A 19,891-nucleotide genomic window follows, 5' to 3' on the forward strand; every position below is an offset into this window, starting at 1 on the left:
TGTGTGTGTTTGTATAATTGCTTTGTTTGGGTGGCCAGCCGGCCGGCCAGGCAGAACACATACGCAACAAAATTGGAAAAGGAAAGTTCAAAAACTTCTTTATTTAGCACTCCTCTCTCCAAAATATTTGGCAGCACCAACCCCCCCCCTCCCCTCAAAAGATACCTTTCTCAACAATATCCAGATTCCATCTTTTCCCACAATTCAAAGCAGCCAGAAGCAGTTTGGACCACCAAAGAGATCATGAAGAACATGACCTGTGACAGGACAGAGTGGCTTTCCCCAGCAATGTCCTTTGAGATGATGGCCAAGGCATATCATTGGCAAGAGCCCACGCCTGAAAAAAAACAACATCTGGAAGGCACCCCGTTGTGGAATGCTAACAGAGAGAATTCTGAAAAGCTTCTCAATGAAATAAAACTGGGCAGCGCTCTGAAGGAGACACGTTAGGCCGCAGCTTGGCTAGCACTGAATGGTCCTGACAGCCGGCAGGCGCCAGATCGCATCACCTTGCCAACTGCTCTTGTACATGTTTCTTCAAAGAAACACCTGGCTCCTCATTACACCATGATTAGAAGGAACTTGGTGATGGTGGCTTGTTTATTCCTGTAACAAGGCTGGGAATACCCCAGAGGGAGCCGGCGCATGGCTGCTCTTTCTGAGAGGTCATTTGGGGCAGGACGATCCACCCGCCTTCAGTGACCGCTGTTAACTGGCATCCATCATGTCTGACGTTTCCTCCTCCACCGTTTTCTCTTGTGGCTGCACATACTTCTCCTGGACGGCCAGGGTGCTGGTGAGAGAGAGAGTTAAGGAGAAAGGAAGCCCAAAGGCATGAAAGAAAAGTTAGCTGATCCGTCTGCTTCTGCTGACTGGCAGGAGAAACATCTGCATATACAGGTGGTCCTTAAGTTACAATCACTCGTTTAGTGACCGTTCAAAGTTACAACAGCACTGAAAAGAGTCACACTTAACGACCATGGCAGCATCTCCAGGCCCTATTTGGACAGGGAGTCATTGCTCACAGTCCCTCATGCTCATCACCTTGAGGTTCGATTACTGCAACGTTCTCTACAGGGGGATACCTCTGAAAAGTGTTCGGAAATTTCAGATCGTGCAGAATGCAGCCGCGAGAGCCATCGTGGGGCTTCCAAGATTCACCCACGTTTCTTCAACACTCCGTGGCCTGTATTGGCTGCCAATCAGTTTCCGGTCACAATTCAAAGTGTTGGTTATGACCTTTAAAGCCCTACATGGCAATGGACCAGATTACCTCCGGAACCGCCTGCTACCGCACGAATCCCAGCGACCGATAAGGTCCCACAGAGTTGGCCCTCTCCGGGTCCCGTCGACTAAACAATGTCGTTTGGCGGGCCCCAGGGGAAGAGCCTTCTCTGTGGCGGCCCAGGCCCTCTGGAACCAACTCCCCCCGGAGATTAGAACTGCCCCCACCCTCCCTGTCTTTCGTAAACTACTCAAGACTCATTTATACCACCAGGCATGGGGGAGTTGAGATAGCTCTTCCCCCTAGGCCATTACAAGTTATGCATGGTATGTTTGTGTGTATATTTGGTTTTATAATAGGGGTTTGTAGTTGTTTTTATTATTGGATTGTACATGTTGTGTTTATTATTGTTGTTAGCTGCCCCGAGTCTATGGAGAGGGGCGGCATACAAATCCAATAAATTATTATTATTATTATTATTATTATTATTATTATTATCACGTGACCTTGGCAGCTGAGGCACATTCATTGATGGTGGCCCAGTGTCCTTGGATTCTATGACCATCATTTTGTGACCTGACAGGCGGAGTCAAAGGGGAAACCAGGTTTGCTTAACAACCGGGTTACTAACATAAAAACTGCAGTGATTCTCTTAACAGCCAGGTCAAGAAAGTTCATAAATTGGGACAAAATCCACTTTGAGAAATGTCTCACTCAGCAACATAAAGGTTGGACTCAATTGTGCTCGTAAAATCGAGGACTATTTGCGCTATCCAGAATGGTGAATGGGATAAAAAGAATTAGATGGAGCAAGAATGGGAAAAGTAGTTGGGCAACTTGGCAGGGCTAGGTGTGCAGCATACAAGATAATCCTCCCATTGCTACCACTGGTCTAAAATGCTCTTCCTTCCTTCCTTCCTTCCTTCCTTCCCTCCCTCTTTCTTTCTTTCCTTCTTTCTCTCTCTCCCTCCTCCTTTCTTTCCTTTCCTCCCTCCCTCTTTCTTTCTTTCTCTCTCCCTCCTTCCCTCCATCCATCCTTTTTCTATGCCGCCCTCCTCAACCAATTCAGGGCTGCTTACAACATAATGAATACAATATAAAACATGTAGAAATCTAATATTACAAATCTAAAAAGCTTTTTAAAAATACCGTATGTTTGTGTGCGCACCTGAAGCACATCCCTGAGCAAACCAAACCGGAACCTACCCCTGCCCAAACCTCTGAATTTCCTAAGGCACAGAAGTACCAAGGAGGAAGGGAAGAGGGCAGAAAGGATACGATGTAAATTGAAAATCAGCTCCCATCGCCGCAGACATCAAGACGTTGAGGTTTCTGTGTTCCGAATCCCCAAAACAGTAGCCATTGGCTTTGTCCACCGCCTGCATCACACACCGCATACTCTCCTTGTCCTGAAACAAGGAACCATGAGAAGCACGTCACGCCCACATTGATTTCTCTGCCATATTTCCTCCTGTTACTCACTGGCTCGATTACTGGCAGGCAAGTCCCAGCAACGGATTAACTTTCTTTAAAAAAATAAAATGAATCCTCTGAGCAATCTTACTTTCAAATCTGAAAGTTTTCTTTAGGAAGAACAGATTGCAAAAGAGAGTACATACACGCAATCACATTGCCAGGAGATTAGAGTTATCAAATGCTAGAATAAAAAAATATCACTTTCATATACTGTATATCATATATATCAATGTCGTCTGGTGGGACCCAGGGGAAGAGCCTTCTCTGGTGGCTCTGTCCCTCTGGAACCAGCTCCCCCCTGAGATTAGGATTGCCCCCACCCTCCTTGCATTTCGTAAACTCCTTAAAACCCACCTCTGTCGTCAGGCATGGGGGAACTGAAACATCTCCCCCTTGCCCATGTTGTTTTGGTGTTTGATTGATTGTGTGCTTGTTCTTATATATATTGGGGTTGTTTTATGAATTTCTTAACTTAAAATTGTAATTGGATTGGTAGGTATTGGATGTGTCACTATGTACTGTTTTTACCATTGTTGTGAGCCGCCCCGAGTCTGCAGAGAGGGGCAGCATATAAATCCAATAAATCTAATCTAATCTATATCATATAATTCTATTAACTTAAAACTATTCTCCATTCCTTAAACATTCTGTTCCATAAGAAGCATTTATAAGAAGGGGGCACATGATCGAAACATTTAAATATGTTAAAGGAGTTCAGCAGGGAAGTGTTTTTAATAGGAAAGTGAACACAAGAACAAGGGGGCACAATCTGAGGTTAGTTGGGGGAAAGATCAGAAGCAACGTGAGAAAATATTATTTGACTGAAAGAGTAGTAGATGCTTGGAACAAACTTCCAGGAGACGTGGTTGGTAAATCCACAGTAACTGAAGTTAAACATGCCTGGGATAAACATATATCCATTCTGAGATAAAATACAGTAAATAGTATAAGGGCAGACTAGATGGACCAGGAGGTCTTTTTTATGCCGTCAATCTTCTATGTTAGTCAGTTGCACACTCACTGGGCACAGACCTTTTCAACTCTGTTTTGACCGGTTGTGAGGTTCTGTCCTGGCAACTGGACAGTTTCGGAATTAATTGCCTGCATTTGCATATTGTTTTACCTTTTAATTTCATTCCCTCTGCACTAACAGGTGCATGCCGCCCTTGTCGCAAATATAGTAATTTACAGCTCAAATGTAGGTAAAAATGGTGGAAGGAAATTGATGGGCACTACCAAAGTTTCATCTATTCCTCTCCTTGAGTTGCTTACCTGGACATTGAGGGGAACAAAAGAGACCAAACTGTAGTCTTCAATCACGCCCACCAGCTTCTTGTTCAGGCGTTGGTAGTTCTTGAAGAATGGGTCTAAAGCCAAATGGTCCACTAAGTAGGACAGATCAAGAACTTCTGTGTAATAATCTAGATTAAATGCTGTAAGGCAAGTGAAAAGGGGAAAGAAAGCTTCGGTAAATTCATAGAATAAGGAACAAGCTAATCTGTAATATTACTCATTCAGTAGAAGTCTTTTTTCTGGAATATAAAATGCTCAAATGATTGAATTGATTTAATGACGCTGCTGAAACCCTGATAAAAAAGGGAGGGTTGGAGTGCATTGTGTGGGTGATTATCGTTTGCGTTTTGAAGAGAGAAACATTGTTGCAGCGTGGTTTCGTTTTGGTTTGGATTTCTGTAAACTCTAAAACTCAAGCAGGAGAGGACTGTGTGGACTTGAGTGTGTAACGCTGACCTGAACATGTTGTGTGGACTTTGAGTGAGTAACCGTGACCTTCTGGACTCATAAATCAGCATTGGTCTTGCATTCAAGGAGGCGTTCAGCCATCTCTATATAAAAGAAACCTCTTGTTTTACTGCTCCCCTGTTGTGTGTTTGATTCATTACCTTGTTCTTGGGTAGCTAGAAGCCAGGCAGAACAGTTCCTGACTTGGGTATCAAGCCGGTCAATTTTCTTTTAGTCCTAGGAAGGAGACAATGGCGAACCTTGCCCAGAAAATCACAGAGACTTTTCCAGGCAGTCTCTGAAAATAGTTAGCCCTGCTTTCAAAACAAATATATTTCTGCTATAAAAGCTTGATCCTTTTTTGCTCGCAGCACCGTTGAGGGTGTCCTGACATATGACAGCAGACAAAAAAAGCTCTAGAGAATAATTAAAACTGCCCAGAATATCATTGGGCTCCAACTACCAGCCCTGGATGACATCTTCACATCTCCCTGTTTTAGGAAATTGCCCAACATTCTCAGAGACTCTTCCCAGTCTTCTTAAAATCTTTTTGGTCTGTTGCCTTCTGGCAGAAGATAGAGAAGAATTAAAAACTGAACAGTTTTTACCCCAGAGCTATAACTTCACTCAACAATGAACTAAAGGGTCACCGTCCGTGAGCTCTTGGTCTATTGTGGGGATGTTTGGGTCGTTCAGGGTGGGGCATTTGTGGCAGGTAGGGGTGTGATTTGGGGATTGTTATGTGTGTTGGACATGGTCTTTGGGTGTTATGTGAATTTAGTTATATGGCTATACTACATACAATGACAATAATCATTACTTAGACTGGAGTAGTAATTTATCTAGGCAGCTGCCTGATTGACAAAATCTTGGATAAACCTGTCTGGCAACCACCCAGCTATAAATGAACTATGGCTACTCTCAGCTGTCCCAAGTGGATTACATACATTAGATTTGATGTGTAATGGGCCCTTAGAAGTTACCTTAATCCAGTGCTTCTCAATTATTTTCTGTTACGCCCTCCCCCCAGGAAGAAGTAGATATTTCGCCACTCACCCCACCCGACTCTCTTCCAGGACAATTGTTTGCAATATTCCGCTCGTTTTCACTGAAAAAACTCAAGCGGCTTATCAGCGTGATTGGGATGTAATGTGTTTAAGTGCTGCCTTGATTTATTTGGCTTTCTGTTATACCCTGGCCAACATTTTTAGACACAGTAAACATATCGGTCTTTCCTCGCCTCCCACCGTAATCACAGTGAAGCCAAATGCTACATACGCTTCCTCACATTTCCTCGTCTTAACGTTCGGGAGACTTAACGTTTGTCTCATCATCTCCGTCTCTCTCCTCCTCTCTTTTCATCCATGCTAAATATTTTTCCATGGTGTCTCTTAATGGTTTGTTATCTGCACTTCACATCTCCTGCTCTGTGCGATTGTTTGGTGCAAAAATTCCCTACTCCCTGCGGCAAAAAATAGCACGTTCCCCGGGGTCTCGCACCCCCCCTGGCATTGCTCCATGCCCCCTCCCCAGGGGGAGGGCACCCCACTATTTGAGAAACACTGCTTTACTCAGTCCCACAGTTCTCTAAGGATTGCCTGTTCTCACCTAACTTCCCATACTGCTCAATGAGGTCCATTTTGGAGAGGATGTTGATGTGGGGCAACTCCACGTGCAGCATTGTGGCGAGGGAAGTGCAGAGGACAGAGATGAATTTGCCAGGATCTGTGCAGTAGTGAGAATCTACCAGATGAACAGCGGCCAGCTACGAAAAGCAAACGAAAGGGTAGAGAAATTAGCATGTCGTCTGGGGAATTGCGGGAGTTGAAGTCCACACATGTTAAAAGTTGCTAAGGTTGAGAAACTCTGGTTTAATATATGCAGACAAATCACTAATAATAATAATAATAATAATAATAATAATAATAATAATATTAATTAGATTTGTATGCTGACCCTCTCCGAAGACATTAAACTAGACCAATGATGGTGAACCTTTTTTCCCTCAGGTGCTGAAAGAGCATGCATGTGCCCATACCCATAATTCAATGCCTGGGGAGGGCGAAAACAGCTTCCCCCACCCCACAGAGGCCCTCTGGAGGCTGGAAATGGCCTGTTTCCCAACTTCTAGAGGGCCCAGTAGGTTCATATCCTCCTAGGCTCCAGAGGCTTCCCTGGAGCTGGGGCAGGATAAAAATGTCCTCCCCTATCCCCCTGGAGGCTCTCTGGAAGCCAAAATTTCCCTCCCAGAGCCTCCGTGTGAGCCAAAAATCAGCCGGCCGGCACATACATGCACAACGGAGCTGAGCCAGGGCAACGGCTTGCATGCCAACAAATATGGCTCTGCGTGCCACTTGTGACAACCATGCCATCACTGAACTAAGCATTTGTCAGGAATGGGAATAGAAAGTTGTAGTCTTTCAGGTGATCCTGAACTAAAAGCATTCCTTTTATAATGTTCACACCATGGCTTAGCAATAATTATACAGAGCCATGGGTACAAACTCTACATTATGCCTTCTACTAAAAGAGATGTAAGTTTCGAGTAGTATTTTAACAGTATTTAGATATAAAGTGGAAATAAAGTCTGAGATGTTTCCTGGACTCGATGCAAATTAACGCATTAAATTAGACATCAATAACATTATTGATGTACAATAGAGACTGACAGTTAAATACAGGCTACCAAATCTGCCTACAGGTTTCTCTTTCTTTTTGCTGCCATCTAGTGACTGTCTGGATTTTTAACCTCCAGATCAGTTCTAGTTGAAGCTCGGGCAATTTCTACCGAACATTACAAACATATAAAATGCACCATATTTTACAACAGCTTCATGGAACTAATTTGAAAAGGCAGCTGTTATCACATACAGTCGCTGTGAATTGGGACAGACAGAGGTTGAGATTTGGCCTTCAGGAATGCACTCGCTTCCTCTGGACCAAACACCATCATCATCATCATTTATATTTGTATGCCGCCCTTCTCCGAAGGTTTGGGGCGGCTGAAATTCCACTTAGCAAACATACCCTGAAATTCCACTTAGCAAGTTGAGCAAGGATATTTCTCAATGAGCTGTGATGGGTGCAGAGCTCCACTTGTCCAGGGCAATCAAATAAGAAGTAATGCCCTTTCAGTTGGTCCAGTTTCTCCTGTAGCCAGTCAAAATTCGCCTCTAGGTACTCCATGCAGTAGAGTAGGCCACCGTTGGGGCCAAGTTTCAAATTCTCCATCACATCAGCCAACGTGATCAGTTCAGAGATATCCACCGCACACTGGAATGGAATCCTTTCGTTCGCTGGGTCCAGATTCACCACAGCTACTTTGCGCCCAATTGCAGAGAGGAATTCCTGCATGCCATGACAGTAGGTGGTTTTCCCGGAGCCGGGAGGCCCAATCACTACCTGACCGAAGGCTATTGGTGGCTGCTTGTCTTTTGTCGACATGCTGCAAGGTTTCTTTCTCCTAAAAATAGGCATCAGAAGGAATAAGACAATTTTGGAATAAAATTAGGGTTCTGAAAAGGTCGTCTGTCAACCACATAACAGATTAAGATTGGAAGTACTCAGGGAAGGATAAGGAGGAAGAGGAAGGAAGGGGAGAGAGATAGGAGGAAGGTAGGTAAGGGGGAGAGGAGAAAGAAGGTAGAGGGAAGAGAGGGAGGGGAGTAATACAAAATATAGAAGGAAAACAGATGGCAGATAAAAGTATAAATGGTGCAAGTTTAGGATATTTGTTTAATATAAACTAGAAAAGGTTTGAAAATTTAAGATTTAAGAATATGATTATTAGAATTACCAAATCAAGAAAAATTAGTGTGATTGATTGAAATTAGTTATTGAAATTATATTTCAGTTTATATATACTGTATATATGTATGTATGTATGTATGACGTTTTTGCTGAATTTTTAAAATTAAGGGAGATTAGGATAGCGCTATATATGATGATGGTGAATGTGATTTCACCGAAACGTCGCATAGACATGCAAAATATTACACAGGGCAAAACCCGAACTCAGAACAATCTACATATATATATGTAGATCACACTTGGCCAATAAAAAATTATATTCTATATGTATGCATGTATGTATGTGTGCATGCCTATGCACCTTCAAGGACCTACTGGTTTGGCCCTCGACATATATATATACCATATACTATCAACATAATATCAACATGCTACATGCTTATACATTTTCCCAATATATCATCAACAAAAAATTTTTTTCCTGTATAAGTTTTGTTATTTTTTTCTCCAACTTAAAAACATACATACACATATATCCTCAATGCCTAACAATACGCTTATAAAATTTCTAATATGAAAAATTAATAAAACACCCTAAATCATATCTCAATACATCACTAATTACTCCATCTGTCAAAAAAAGAGCAAACTAAAAAGAATGAATTATATATATAGGAAAAGCTAGTGTTTCTGCCTTCATTAATTAATAATTAATTTATATATGTGTGTGTGTGTGTGTGTGTGTGTATGTATGTATGTATATATATATGTGTGTGTGTGTGTGTGTGTGTGTATATATGACATATATATATATATATATATATATATATATATATATATATATATATATATTTGTTTTCGTAAATTTTCACGGGTATATGTATGTAGATTGTTCTGAGTTCGGGTTTTGCCCTGTGTAATGTTTTGCATGTCTATGCGACGTTTCGGCGAAATCACATTCACCATCATCAGGCTGGAGTTCCAATCTTTGTGTTTTTGCAAATGAATATTAGCAACTGACATTTCTTCTTAGCATGTAGTGTGGGGGTGGAGATTTGCTTTGAATGTAGCAAATAGATTGGGTGACTATGCTTCCGTGATCTGATTGGTTGGTGTAATCATGGTTATAGAAGGAATGGCATGAAGATTATGAAGTGTTTTGTTTAAGTCTGATTTCCAAATATAAAATTCTAAAATCATAATAATTAAAGGATTGACATATTGATTATAATGAAGTGTTTATTTTGTTTAAGGCTGGTTTCCAAATCTCTGGCAGACGCGAGGTATCATCCCTTTTATTTAAACAAAAGGATCTCTTTTCAATTTCGATAGCTTCTAGAGAGATTCTTTTATATAAATTCTCTGTTTTGTGGAGTAATTTAGTTTTTTCAAAGTCAATTTCGTGCCCTGTTCTTTTAATGTGCTGGACAAGGGAGGAGGTCTTCTCCTGTTTCTTGACTGCATTCATATGTTCTGCCATGCGCTGGCTCACTCTTCGGTTAGTTTGTCCAATGTATGTGGCTGCACATGTTTTGCAAGGGATTTCATAGATTCCTTGGTATTCTAATTGGATTTTATCTTTGGGGCTCCTTAGGATATTAGATATTTTTTGGTTAGTGCAAAATGAGGTTTTGATGTTATGTTTTTGTAGAATTTTACTAATTTTATCCGTGGTGCCTTTGATGTAAGGAAGGATGGTGGTGCCATTGTCCTGTTCTTGATCTTGTTTTTTGGGGGGTGTCTCTTTATTGATTAGGTTTGTTATTGTTTTCTCTTTGAATCCATTAGAAATTAGTACATCTTTGAGTTTGTTCAATTCAGTTTTTAAGTGCTCATGGTCAACTGAATTGAACAAACTCAAAGATGTACTAATTTCTAATGGATTCAAAGAGAAAACAATAACAAACCTAATCAATAAAGAGACACCCCCCAAAAAACAAGATCAAGAACAGGACAATGGCACCACCATCCTTCCTTACATCAAAGGCACCACGGATAAAATTAGTAAAATTCTACAAAAACATAACATCAAAACCTCATTTTGCACTAACCAAAAAATATCTAATATCCTAAGGAGCCCCAAAGATAAAATCCAATTAGAATACCAAGGAATCTATGAAATCCCTTGCAAAACATGTGCAGCCACATACATTGGACAAACTAACCGAAGAGTGAGCCAGCGCATGGCAGAACATATGAATGCAGTCAAGAAACAGGAGAAGACCTCCTCCCTTGTCCAGCACATTAAAAGAACAGGGCACGAAATTGACTTTGAAAAAACTAAATTACTCCACAAAACAGAGAATTTATATAAAAGAATCTCTCTAGAAGCTATCGAAATTGAAAAGAGATCCTTTTGTTTAAATAAAAGGGATGATACCTCGCGCCTGCCAGAGATTTGGAAACCAGCCTTAAACAAAATAAACACTTCATTATAATCAATATGTCAATCCTTTAATTATTATGATTTTAGAATTTTATATTTGGAAATCAGACTTAAACAAAACACTTCATAATCTTCATGCCATTCCTTCTATAACCATGATTACACCAACCAATCAGATCACGGAAGCATAGTCACCCAATCTATTTGCTACATTCAAAGCAAATCTCCACCCCCACACTACATGCTAAGAAGAAATGTCAGTTGCTAATATTCATTTGCAAAAACACAAAGATTGGAACTCCAGCCTGATGATGGTGAATGTGATTTCGCCGAAACGTCGCATAGACATGCAAAACATTACACAGGGCAAAACCCGAACTCAGAACAATCTACATACATATACCCGTGAAAATTTACGAAAACAAATATATATATATATATATATATATATATATATATATATATATATATGTCATATACACACACACACACACACACACATATATATACATACATACACACACACACACACACACACACACATATATAAATTAATTATTAATTAATGAAGGCAGAAACACTAGCTTTTCCTATATATATAATTCATTCTTTTTAGTTTGCTCTTTTTTTGACAGATGGAGTAATTAGTGATGTATTGAGATATGATTTAGGGTGTTTTATTAATTTTTCATATTAGAAATTTTATAAGCGTATTGTTAGGCATTGAGGATATATGTGTATGTATGTTTTTAAGTTGGAGAAAAAAATAACAAAACTTATACAGGAAAAAAATTTTTTGTTGATGATATATTGGGAAAATGTATAAGCATGTAGCATGTTGATATTATGTTGATAGTATATGGTATATATATATGTCGAGGGCCAAACCAGTAGGTCCTTGAAGGTGCATAGGCATGCACACATACATACATGCATACATATAGAATATAATTTTTTATTGGCCAAGTGTGATTGGACACACAAGGAATTTGTCTTGGTGCATATGTTCTCAGCGTACATAAAAGAAAGAGATACAATTGTCAAGAATCATGAGGTCCAACACTTAATGATCGTCATAGGGGGTCAAATATACATATGTATATGTATGGATGTAAAGTTGGTGAAAAAATAAAGTAGAAAAAAATAAGACCAGTAGGCAGCGATGAGCCCACGCTATTTATACCTGTCGTTATCCACATTTAATAAAACATTTCACACACCATACGCAACGAACACGCGTGTATAATAAACTCGTGCTACATCCCCACGTTACGAAACCTTTTGCAAAGAAAAGAGTGGGTTGGCGAGAGAGAGAGAGCGGCAAGCGACCTGGTTCCTTTCTCTTTTTTTGCAGGGGAAGAAAACCGCCTTCTAGGCCCCCCTTCGTCTCAATGCGCCGGGCAGGGCTTGGGAGAAGAAAAGCGGGAGTCGCTGCAACGGGGGAAACGCCAGGCCACGCAGACCGGAGGCAGAGGAGGCCAAAGCCCTCGCGGCCCCTCCGACGGTTCTCCTCCGTCAGCAGATCCGGCTGGCGACCCTCTGGGACCCTATGGCATCCTCAAACCCCCGTCAGGATTCACCTGGGATTCCGCCGCTGGTTCCTCCTACCGGCCGCTTCCGCGCATGACGTTGAGACAGGAAGCCTTGACTACTTTCTTTCCTCTACAGGAGAAGCGCCAAAAATGCCACTGGCCGAGGAACCGCTCTATTTCCGGCTATCTCGATGGTAAGTGGCGTCCAACCAGGCAGGAAACGGAAAGCGTAACGTAGCTATTGTATAAGCGAAGGACCGGCGCCCCCTGCAGGATGGGGCGTGCTGAGATTGGCCAAGGAATGGAGACCTGTCGGGTTTTGTATTGGATTTGTTATTATGTATTGTTTTTACCATTGTTGTGAGCCGCCCCGAGTTTGCGGAGAGGGGCGGCATATAAATATAATAAATCTAAATCTAATCTTTGTTGTTCGCTAGGCGCCCTCTAGGGGTGCCCAAGGGAACAGCAACGAGCAGACCAGGAGGACTACAGTAATAACGAAGGAATGACAAGTTGATAGTTCAGGAGTCTCTCACTTTGCAAGCCAGACAAAAAAGATGCTGGTAGTTTGCCACAGCAATAATGGTTTAAAACAGTGTTTCCTAAACTCGGTGACTTTAAAACGGGCAGATCAATTGGTTGGAGAATTCTGGGAGTTGATGTCCTGTCCACCCATTCTAAAGTCACCCAAGTTGAAAAACACTGGGCGAATCAATTATTATATTGCAATTCTGGTAATTTATTTCCTATAAGTTTTGTTTGTGGTTAGGTTGCTGGTTTTCTATGCTTCAATGTTACGTAACTAACTGTGAAGCAGTCAGAGATCCTTTGACTGTCCCTGCCGATGGAACAGCCGCCAAAAATTAGAAATCAAATGTAAATAAGTGTACGTCGTGTGTCCAAGATAATTGTATTGAAGGCAATTCTTTTTCAATTTATGTGTATATGTATGGGAGCCTGCCTATGCACCTTCAGAGACCTACTGGTTTGGCCCTCGACAACCGTTCTTGGGAAAATCACCTGCCCACTGCTGGGCTTGAGAGACAGATTGTAAGAGCAGAGATTTTAAGTAAAAACATAGAAACAACCTGTATCCATTTGATTTTACTTCTGTGTTGTGCCTTTTAAATTTTTGATGGTCATTGACCAACTAAACATTGCTGTTAATGTATGACTGCTAGAGTACAATCTTATTGGTCAAGTTTACTCCTCGTTTAGTCAGAGTACTGCTCTTTAATTACACCATCCACTAGGCCAGTGTTTCCCAACCGGTGTGCTGCGGCACACTGGTGTGCCGCGAGACATGGTCAGGTGTGCCGCGAAGAAAGAAGCGAAGAGCAAAAAGTTGTGAGACCGGAAGCTGAGCCTCCTTTGTGCCTTCCAAGTTTTCTGGCAGCTGCAGCGCCCCGCCCGGCTGGAGCTTCCCTGACGACGGCAGCAGGTGAGCTTTGGGGCCTAGTGGGAGGGTGGCGGCGGTAGCGGGAGGGCGGCGCGCAGCGGGCGGGTGATGGCGCCGCCGCCGCCAGCAGGCATTAGCTGTGGGGCGGCTATTTCTTTCTCTCTTTTTCTCTCCCCCCTTTCTCTCCCCCCTCTCCCTCTTTCTCTCCTTTTCCCTCTTTCTCTCCCTCTTGCTATCTCTTTCTCTCTCTTTCTCTCCCTCTCTCTCTCTTGCTATCTCTTTCTCTCTCCCACTCTTGCTATCTTTCTCTCTCCCACTCTCTCCCTCTTTCTCTTGCTATCTCTCTCTCTTTTGCTTTCTCCCTCTCCCCCTCTCTCTGTCTCTCTCCCTCTCTTGCTATCTCTTTCTCTCCCCCCTCTCTTTCTCTATCTTTCTCTCTCCCCCTCTTGCTATCTATTTCTCTCCCCCCTCTCTCCCTCTCTTTCTGTCTCCCTCTCTTGCTATCTTTCTCTTCCCTCTTTCTCTCTCTTCTCTCCCCCCACTCTCCCTCTCTCTCTCTCTTCCTCTCTTGATATCTCTTTCCCCCTCTCCCTTTCTCTCCCTCTTTCTATCTCTTCCTCTTTCCCCCTCTTTCTCTCTCCCTCTTGCTATCTCTTTCTCATCCCCCCTCTCTCCCCCTCTCTTGCTATCTTTCTCTTTCCCCCCTCTCTCTAACTCTTGCTATGTCTTTCTCTTTCTATCCCCCCTCTCCCTCTTTCTCTCTCCCTCTCTTGCTATCTCTCTCCCTCTCTTGCTATCCCCCCTCTCTCTCCCTCTTTTGCTATCTCTTTCGCTCTTTCTCTCCCCCCTCTCTCCCTCTCCCTCTTGCTATCTCTTTCTCTCTCTTTTTCTCCCCTCTCTCCCTCTTTCTCTCCCCCCATTCTCCCTCTTTCTCTCTCCTTCATCCCCCCTCTCTCCCTCTCTTGCTATCTCTTTCTCTCTTCCCCCCTCTCTCTAACTCTTGCTATCTCTCTCTCCCCTCTTTCTCTTTCCCTCCCCTCTTTCTCTCTTGCTATCTCTTTCTCTCCCCCCTCTTGCTATCTCTTTCTCTCCCCCTTTCTCCCCCCTCTCCCTCTTGCTATCTCTTTCTCTCCCCCTTTCTCTCCCTCTCTTGCTATCTCTTTCTCTCTCTCCCTCTCTTGCTATCCCCCTCTCTTGCTATCTCTTTCTTTCCCCCTCTCCCTCTCTCTTGCTATCTTTCTCTCCCCCCTTTCCCTCTCTCTTTCTCTCCCTCTCTTGATATCTCTTTCTCTCCCCCTCTCTTTCTCTCTCCCTCTCTTGTTATCTATTTCTCTACCCCCTCTCTCCCTCTCCCTCTCTTGCTATCTCTTTCTCTCCCCTCTCTTTCTCTCCCCCTCTCCCTCTTGCTATCTTTCTCACCCTCACTCCCTCTCTCTCTCCCTCTCTTGCTATCCCCCCTCTCCCTCTCTTGCTATCTCTTTCCCTCTCTCCCCTCTCTCCCTCTCTCTTGCTATCTCTTTCTCTCCCCTCTCTCTTTCTCTTGCTATCTTTCTCCCCCCCTCTCCCTCCCTTGCTATCTTTCTCTCCCCCCCTCTCTCTCTCCTCTTGCTATCTCTTTCTCTCCCCCTCTCCCTCTCTTGCTATCTCTTTCTCTCCCCTCTCCCCCTCTCTTTCGCTCTTGCTACCTTTCTCTCCCCCTCTCGCTATCTTTCTCTCCCCCTCTCTCTCGCTATCTCTCTCTCCCCCTCTCCCTCTCTTGCTTTCTCTTTCTCTTCCCCCTCTCTTTCTCTTCCCCCTCTCCCTCTTTCTCTCTTAATATCTTTCTCTCCCTCTCTTGCTATCTCTTTCCCCCACTCTCCCTCTCTCTTGCTATCTCTCCCTATCTTGCTATCTCTTTCTCTCCCCCCCTCTCCCTCTTGCTATCACTCCCTATCTTGCTATCCCTTTCTCTCCCCCCTCTCCCTCTTGCTATCTCTTTCTCTCCCTCTCTATCTCCCTCTCTTGTTATCTTTCTCTCTTTCTCTCCCCCTCTCTATCTCTTGCTATCTATTTCTCTCTCTTTCTCTCCCTCTCTTTCTATCTTTCTCTCTTTCCCCCCTCTCTTTCTCTCTCTCCCTCTTGCTATCTCTTTCTCTTTCCCCCCTCTCTCTAACTCTTGCTGTCTTTCTCTTTCTATCCCCCTCTCTCCCTCTTTCTCTCTCCCTCTCTTGCTATCCCCTCTCTCTCCCTCTCTTGCTATCTCTTTCGCTCTTTCTCTCCCCCCTCTCTCCCTCTCACTCTCTTGCTATCTTTCTCCCCCCTCTCCCTCTCTTGTTATCTCTTTCTCTTTTTCTCCACACTCTCTCCCTCTTTCTCTCCCCCCTCTCTCCCTCTTTCTCTCTCCTTCATCCCCCCTCTCTCCCTCTCTTGCTATCTCTTTCTCTCTTTCCCCCCTCTCTCTAACTCTTGCTATCTCTTTCTCTCCCCTTTCTCTTTCTCTCCCCCTCCCACTCTCTTTCTCTCTTGCTATCTCTTTCTCTCCCCCCTCTTGCTATCTCTTTCTCTCCCTTTCTCCCCCCTCTTTCTCTCCCTCTTGCTATCTCCTTCTCTCCCCCTCTTTCTCTCCCTCTCTTGCTATCTCTTTCTCTCTCTCCCTCTCTTGCTATCCCCCCTCTCTCCCTCTCTTGCTATCTCTTTCTTTCCCCCTCTCCCTCTCTCTTGCTATCTTTCTCTCCCCCCTCTCCCTCTCTTTCTCTCCCTCTCTTGATATCTCTTTCTCTCCCCCTCTCTTGTTATCTATTTCTCTACCCCCTCTCTCCCTCTCCCTCTCTTGCTATCTCTTTCTCTCCCCCCTCTCTTTCTCTCCCCCTCTCTCCCCCTCTTGCTATCTTTCTCACCCTCACTCCCTCTCTCTCTCTCCCTCTCTTGCTATCCCCCCTCTCCCTCTCTTGCTATCTCTTTCCCTCTCTCCCTCTCTCTTGCTATCTCTTTCTCTCCCCTCTCTCCCTCTCTTTCTCTTGCTATCTTTCTCCCCCCCTCTCCCTCCCTTGCTATCTTTCTCTCCCCCCTCTCTCCTCTTGCTATCTCTTTCTCTCCCTCTCTCCCTATCTCTTTCTCTCCCCCTCTTTCGCTCTTGCTACCTTTCTCTCCCCCTCTCCCCCTCTCTCTCTTGCTATCTTTCTCTCCCCCTCTCTCTCTCGCTATCTCTCTCTCCCCCTCTCCCTCTCTTTCTCTCTCTTGCTTTCTCTTTCCCCTCTCTCTTTCTCTTCCCCCTCTCCCTCTTTCTCTCTTAATATCTTTCTCTCCCTCTCTTGCTATCTCTTTCTCTCCCCCCACTCTCCCTCTCTCTTGCTATCTCTACCTATCTTGCTATCTCTTTCTCCCCCCCCCCTCTCCCTCTTGCTATCTCTCCCTATCTTGCTATCCCTTTCTCTCCCCCCTGTCCCTCTTGCTATCTCTTTCTCTCCCTCTCTATCTCCCTCTCTTGCTATCTCTCTTTCTCTCCCCCTCTCTATCTCTTGCTATCTATTTCTCTCTCTTTCTCTCCCTCTCTTTCTATCTTTCTCTCTTTCCCCCTCTTTCTCTCTCTCCCTCTTGCTATCTCTTTCTCATCCCCTCTCTCCCCCTCTCTTGCTATCTCTTTCTCTTTCCCCCCTCTCTCTAACTCTTGCTGTCTTTCTTTCTATCCCCCTCTCCCTCTTGCTCTCTTTCTCTCTCTCCCTCTTGCTATCCCCCCTCTCTCTCCCTCTCTTGCTATCTCTTTCGCTCTTTCTCTCTCCCTCTCACTCTCTTGCTATCTTTCTCCCCCCTCTCCCTCTCTTGTTATCTCTTTCTCTCTCTTTTTCTCCACACTCTCTCCCTCTTTCTCTCCCCCCTCTCTCCCTCTTTCTCTCTCCTTCATCCCCCCTCTCTCCCTCTCTTGCTATCTCTTTCTCTTTCCCCCCTCTCTCTAACTCTTGCTATCTCTTTCTCTCCCCTCTTTCTCTTTCTCTCCCCCTCCCACTCTCTTTCTCTCTTGCTATCTCTTTCTCTCCCCCCTCTTGCTATCTCTTTCTCTCCCTTTCTCCCCCCTCTCTTTCTCTCCCTCTTGCTATCTCTTTCTCTCCCCCTCTTTCTCTCCCTCTTGCTATCTCTTTCTCTCTCCCTCTCTTGCTATCCCCTCTCCCTCTCTTGCTATCTTTCTTTCCCCCTCTCCCTCTCTCTTGCTATCTTTCTCTCTCCCCTCTCCCTCTCTCTTTCTCTCCCTCTTGATATCTCTTTCTCTCCCCCTCTCTTTCTCTCCCTCTCTTGTTATCTATTTCTCTACCCCCTCTCTCCCTCTCTTGCTATCTCTTTCTCTCCCCCCTCTCTTTCTCTCCCCCTCTCCCTCTCTTGCTATCTTTCTCACCCTCACTCCCTCTCTCTCTCCCTCTCTTGCTATCTCTTTCCCTCTCTCCCCTCTTTCTCTCCCCTCTCCCTCTCTTTCTGTTGCTATCTTTCTCCCCCCCTCTCCCTCCCTTGCTATCTTTCTCTCCCCCTCTCTCCTCTTGCTATCTATTTCTCTCCCCCTCTCCCTCTCTTGCTATCTCTTTCTCTCCCCTCTCCCCCTCTCTCTTTCGCTCTTGCTACCTTTCTCTCTCCCTCCCTCTCCTCTTGCTATATTTCTCTCCCCCTCTCCCTCTCTTTCTCTCTCTTGCTTTCTCTTTCTCTTCCCCCTCTCTCCCTCTTTCTCTTCCCCCTCTCCCTTTCTCTCTTAATATCTTTCTCTCCCTCTCTTGCTATCTCTTTCTCTCCCCCCACTCTCCCTCTCTCTTGCTATCTCTCCCTCTCTTGCTATCTCTTTCTCTCCCCCCTCTCCCTCTCTTGCTATCTCTCCCTCTCTTGCTATCCCTTTCTCTCCCCCCCTCTCCCTCTTGCTATCTCTTTCTCTCTATCTCCCTCTCTTGCTATCTTTCTATCTTTCTCTCCCCCTCTCTATCTCTTGCTATCTATTTCTCTCTCTTTCTCTCTCCCTCTCTTGCTATCCCCCCCTCTCCCTCTCTTGCTATCACTTTCGCTCTTTCTCTCCCCCTCTCTTTCTCTCTTTCTCTTTCTCTCCCCCTTCTCCCTCTCTCCCTCTCTCGCTATCTTTTTTTCTCCCCACTCTCTCCCTCTTTCTCTCCCCACTCTCCCTCTTGCTATCTTTCTCTTTCTCTCTCCCTCTTTCTTTCTTTCTCTCCCCCTCTTTCTCTCTCTCCCTCTTGCTATTCCCTCTCCCTCTTTCTTGCTATCTTTCTCTCTCTCTAACTCTTGCTATCTTTCTCTCCCCCCTCTCTCCCTCTCTTTCTCTCTTGCTATCTCTTTCTCTCCCCCCTCTCTCTTGCTATCTCTTTCTCTCCCCCTCTTTCTCTCCCTCTCTTGCTATCTCTTTCTCCCCCCCATCTCCCTCTCTTTCTCTCTTTTTCTCTCTCTCTTGCTATCTTTCTCTCCCCCTCTCTCCCTCTCGCTATCTCTTTCTCTCCCCCCTCTCTCCCTCTTTCTCTTTCTTTCTCTCCCCTTCTCTTTTTCTCCCTCTCTCCCTTTCTCTTTCTCCCCCCCTCCTGCTATCTTTCTCTCTCCCTCTCTTGCTATCTCTTTCTCTCCCACCTCTCCCTCTCTCTCTTGCTATCTCTCCCTATCTTGCTATCTCTTTCTCTCCCCCTCTCTCTCTCCCTCTCTTGCTATCTCTTTCTCTCCCCCTCTCTCTTTCTCTCCCTCTTTCTCTCTCCCTCTCTTGCTATCTCTTTCTCTCTCCCTCTCTTGCTATCCCCCCTCTTTCTCTCTCTCTTGCTATCTCTTTCCCCTCTCTCCCTCTCTTAATATCTCTTTCTCTCCCTCTCTTTCTCTCCCTCTCTTGCTATCTCTTTCTCTCCCCCCTCTCTCCCTCTTTCTATCCCCCTCTCCCTCTTTCTCTCCCCCCTTTCTCCCTCTCTCTCTCTTGCTCTCGCTATCTTTCTCTCTCCCTCTCTTGCTATCTCTCTTTCTCTCCCCCCTCTCTTGCTATCTCTTTCTCTCCCCCCTTCCTCTTTCTCTCCCTCTCTTGCTATCCCCCTCCCTCTCTCTAGCTATATCTTTCTTTCTCCCCCCCCCTCTCTCTTGCTATCTTTCTCTCCCCCTCTCCCTCTCTCTCTTGCTATCTTTCTTTCTCTCCCCCCTCTCCCTCTCTCCCCCTCTTGCTATCTCTTTCTCTCCCCCTCCCTTTCTTTCTTTCTCTCCCCCCTCTTTCTCCCTCTCTTGCTATCTCTTTCTCTCCCCCTCTCGCTCTTTCTCTCCCTCTTTCTCTCTCTCCCTCTTGCTGTCTCTTTCTCTCCCTCCCTCTTGCTATCTCTTTCTCTCCCCCCTCTCCCTCTCTTTCTCTCCCCCTTTCTCCCTCTCTCTCCCTCTCTTGCTATCTCTTTCTCTCCCCC

General features: G+C 44.6%; 2 protein-coding genes across 4 annotated transcripts in view; one reads left to right on the forward strand and one right to left on the reverse strand.

The window, feature by feature from the left end:
• Positions 1-13,196, forward strand: part of ZDHHC18 (zinc finger DHHC-type palmitoyltransferase 18) — a 101,100-nt gene extending 87,904 nt beyond the window's left edge. For both annotated transcript variants that reach the window (XM_070764279.1, XM_070764276.1), the window contains one exon: positions 11,932-13,196. In XM_070764279.1, the coding sequence (XP_070620380.1) occupies positions 11,932-11,952 (21 nt within the window). In that variant the 3' untranslated portion in view covers positions 11,953-13,196. The remainder of the gene's footprint in view (positions 1-11,931) is intronic.
• On the reverse strand, positions 82-12,299 carry GPN2 (GPN-loop GTPase 2). 2 transcript variants are annotated; one of them, XM_070764280.1, is made up of 6 exons: positions 12,158-12,299; positions 7,469-7,904; positions 6,050-6,206; positions 3,974-4,134; positions 2,504-2,634; positions 82-793 (listed from the first exon to the last, which is right to left on the reverse strand). In XM_070764280.1, exons 2-6 carry the CDS (start codon positions 7,883-7,885, stop codon positions 709-711), a joined length of 951 nt encoding a protein of 316 aa, XP_070620381.1. In that variant the 5' UTR covers positions 7,886-7,904; positions 12,158-12,299; the 3' UTR covers positions 82-708. The 2 variants fall into 2 exon arrangements, with proteins under 2 accessions (XP_070620381.1, XP_070620382.1); XM_070764281.1 differs by having other exon boundaries at positions 11,907-12,196.
• Positions 13,197-19,891: the final 6,695 nt, after the last annotated feature.

The sequence above is a fragment of the Erythrolamprus reginae genome, chromosome 11 (assembly GCF_031021105.1).
Source record: "Erythrolamprus reginae isolate rEryReg1 chromosome 11, rEryReg1.hap1, whole genome shotgun sequence".
Classification (NCBI taxonomy): domain Eukaryota; kingdom Metazoa; phylum Chordata; class Lepidosauria; order Squamata; family Dipsadidae; genus Erythrolamprus; species Erythrolamprus reginae.

Excerpts from the sequence above, each read along its gene's own strand:
- GPN2 (XM_070764280.1), bottom strand. The coding sequence starts at position 7,885 with ATGTCGACAAAAGACAAGCAGCCACCAATAGCCTTCGGTCAGGTAGTG. Across the intron at positions 2,635-3,973 it reads TTGTTCCCCTCAATGTCCAG|GACAAGGAGAGTATGCGGTG; the intron begins GTAAGCAACTCA and ends TCCTTGTTTCAG. Across the intron at positions 794-2,503 it reads GCTGATTTTCAATTTACATC|CACCCTGGCCGTCCAGGAGA; the intron begins GTATCCTTTCTG and ends CTCTCTCACCAG.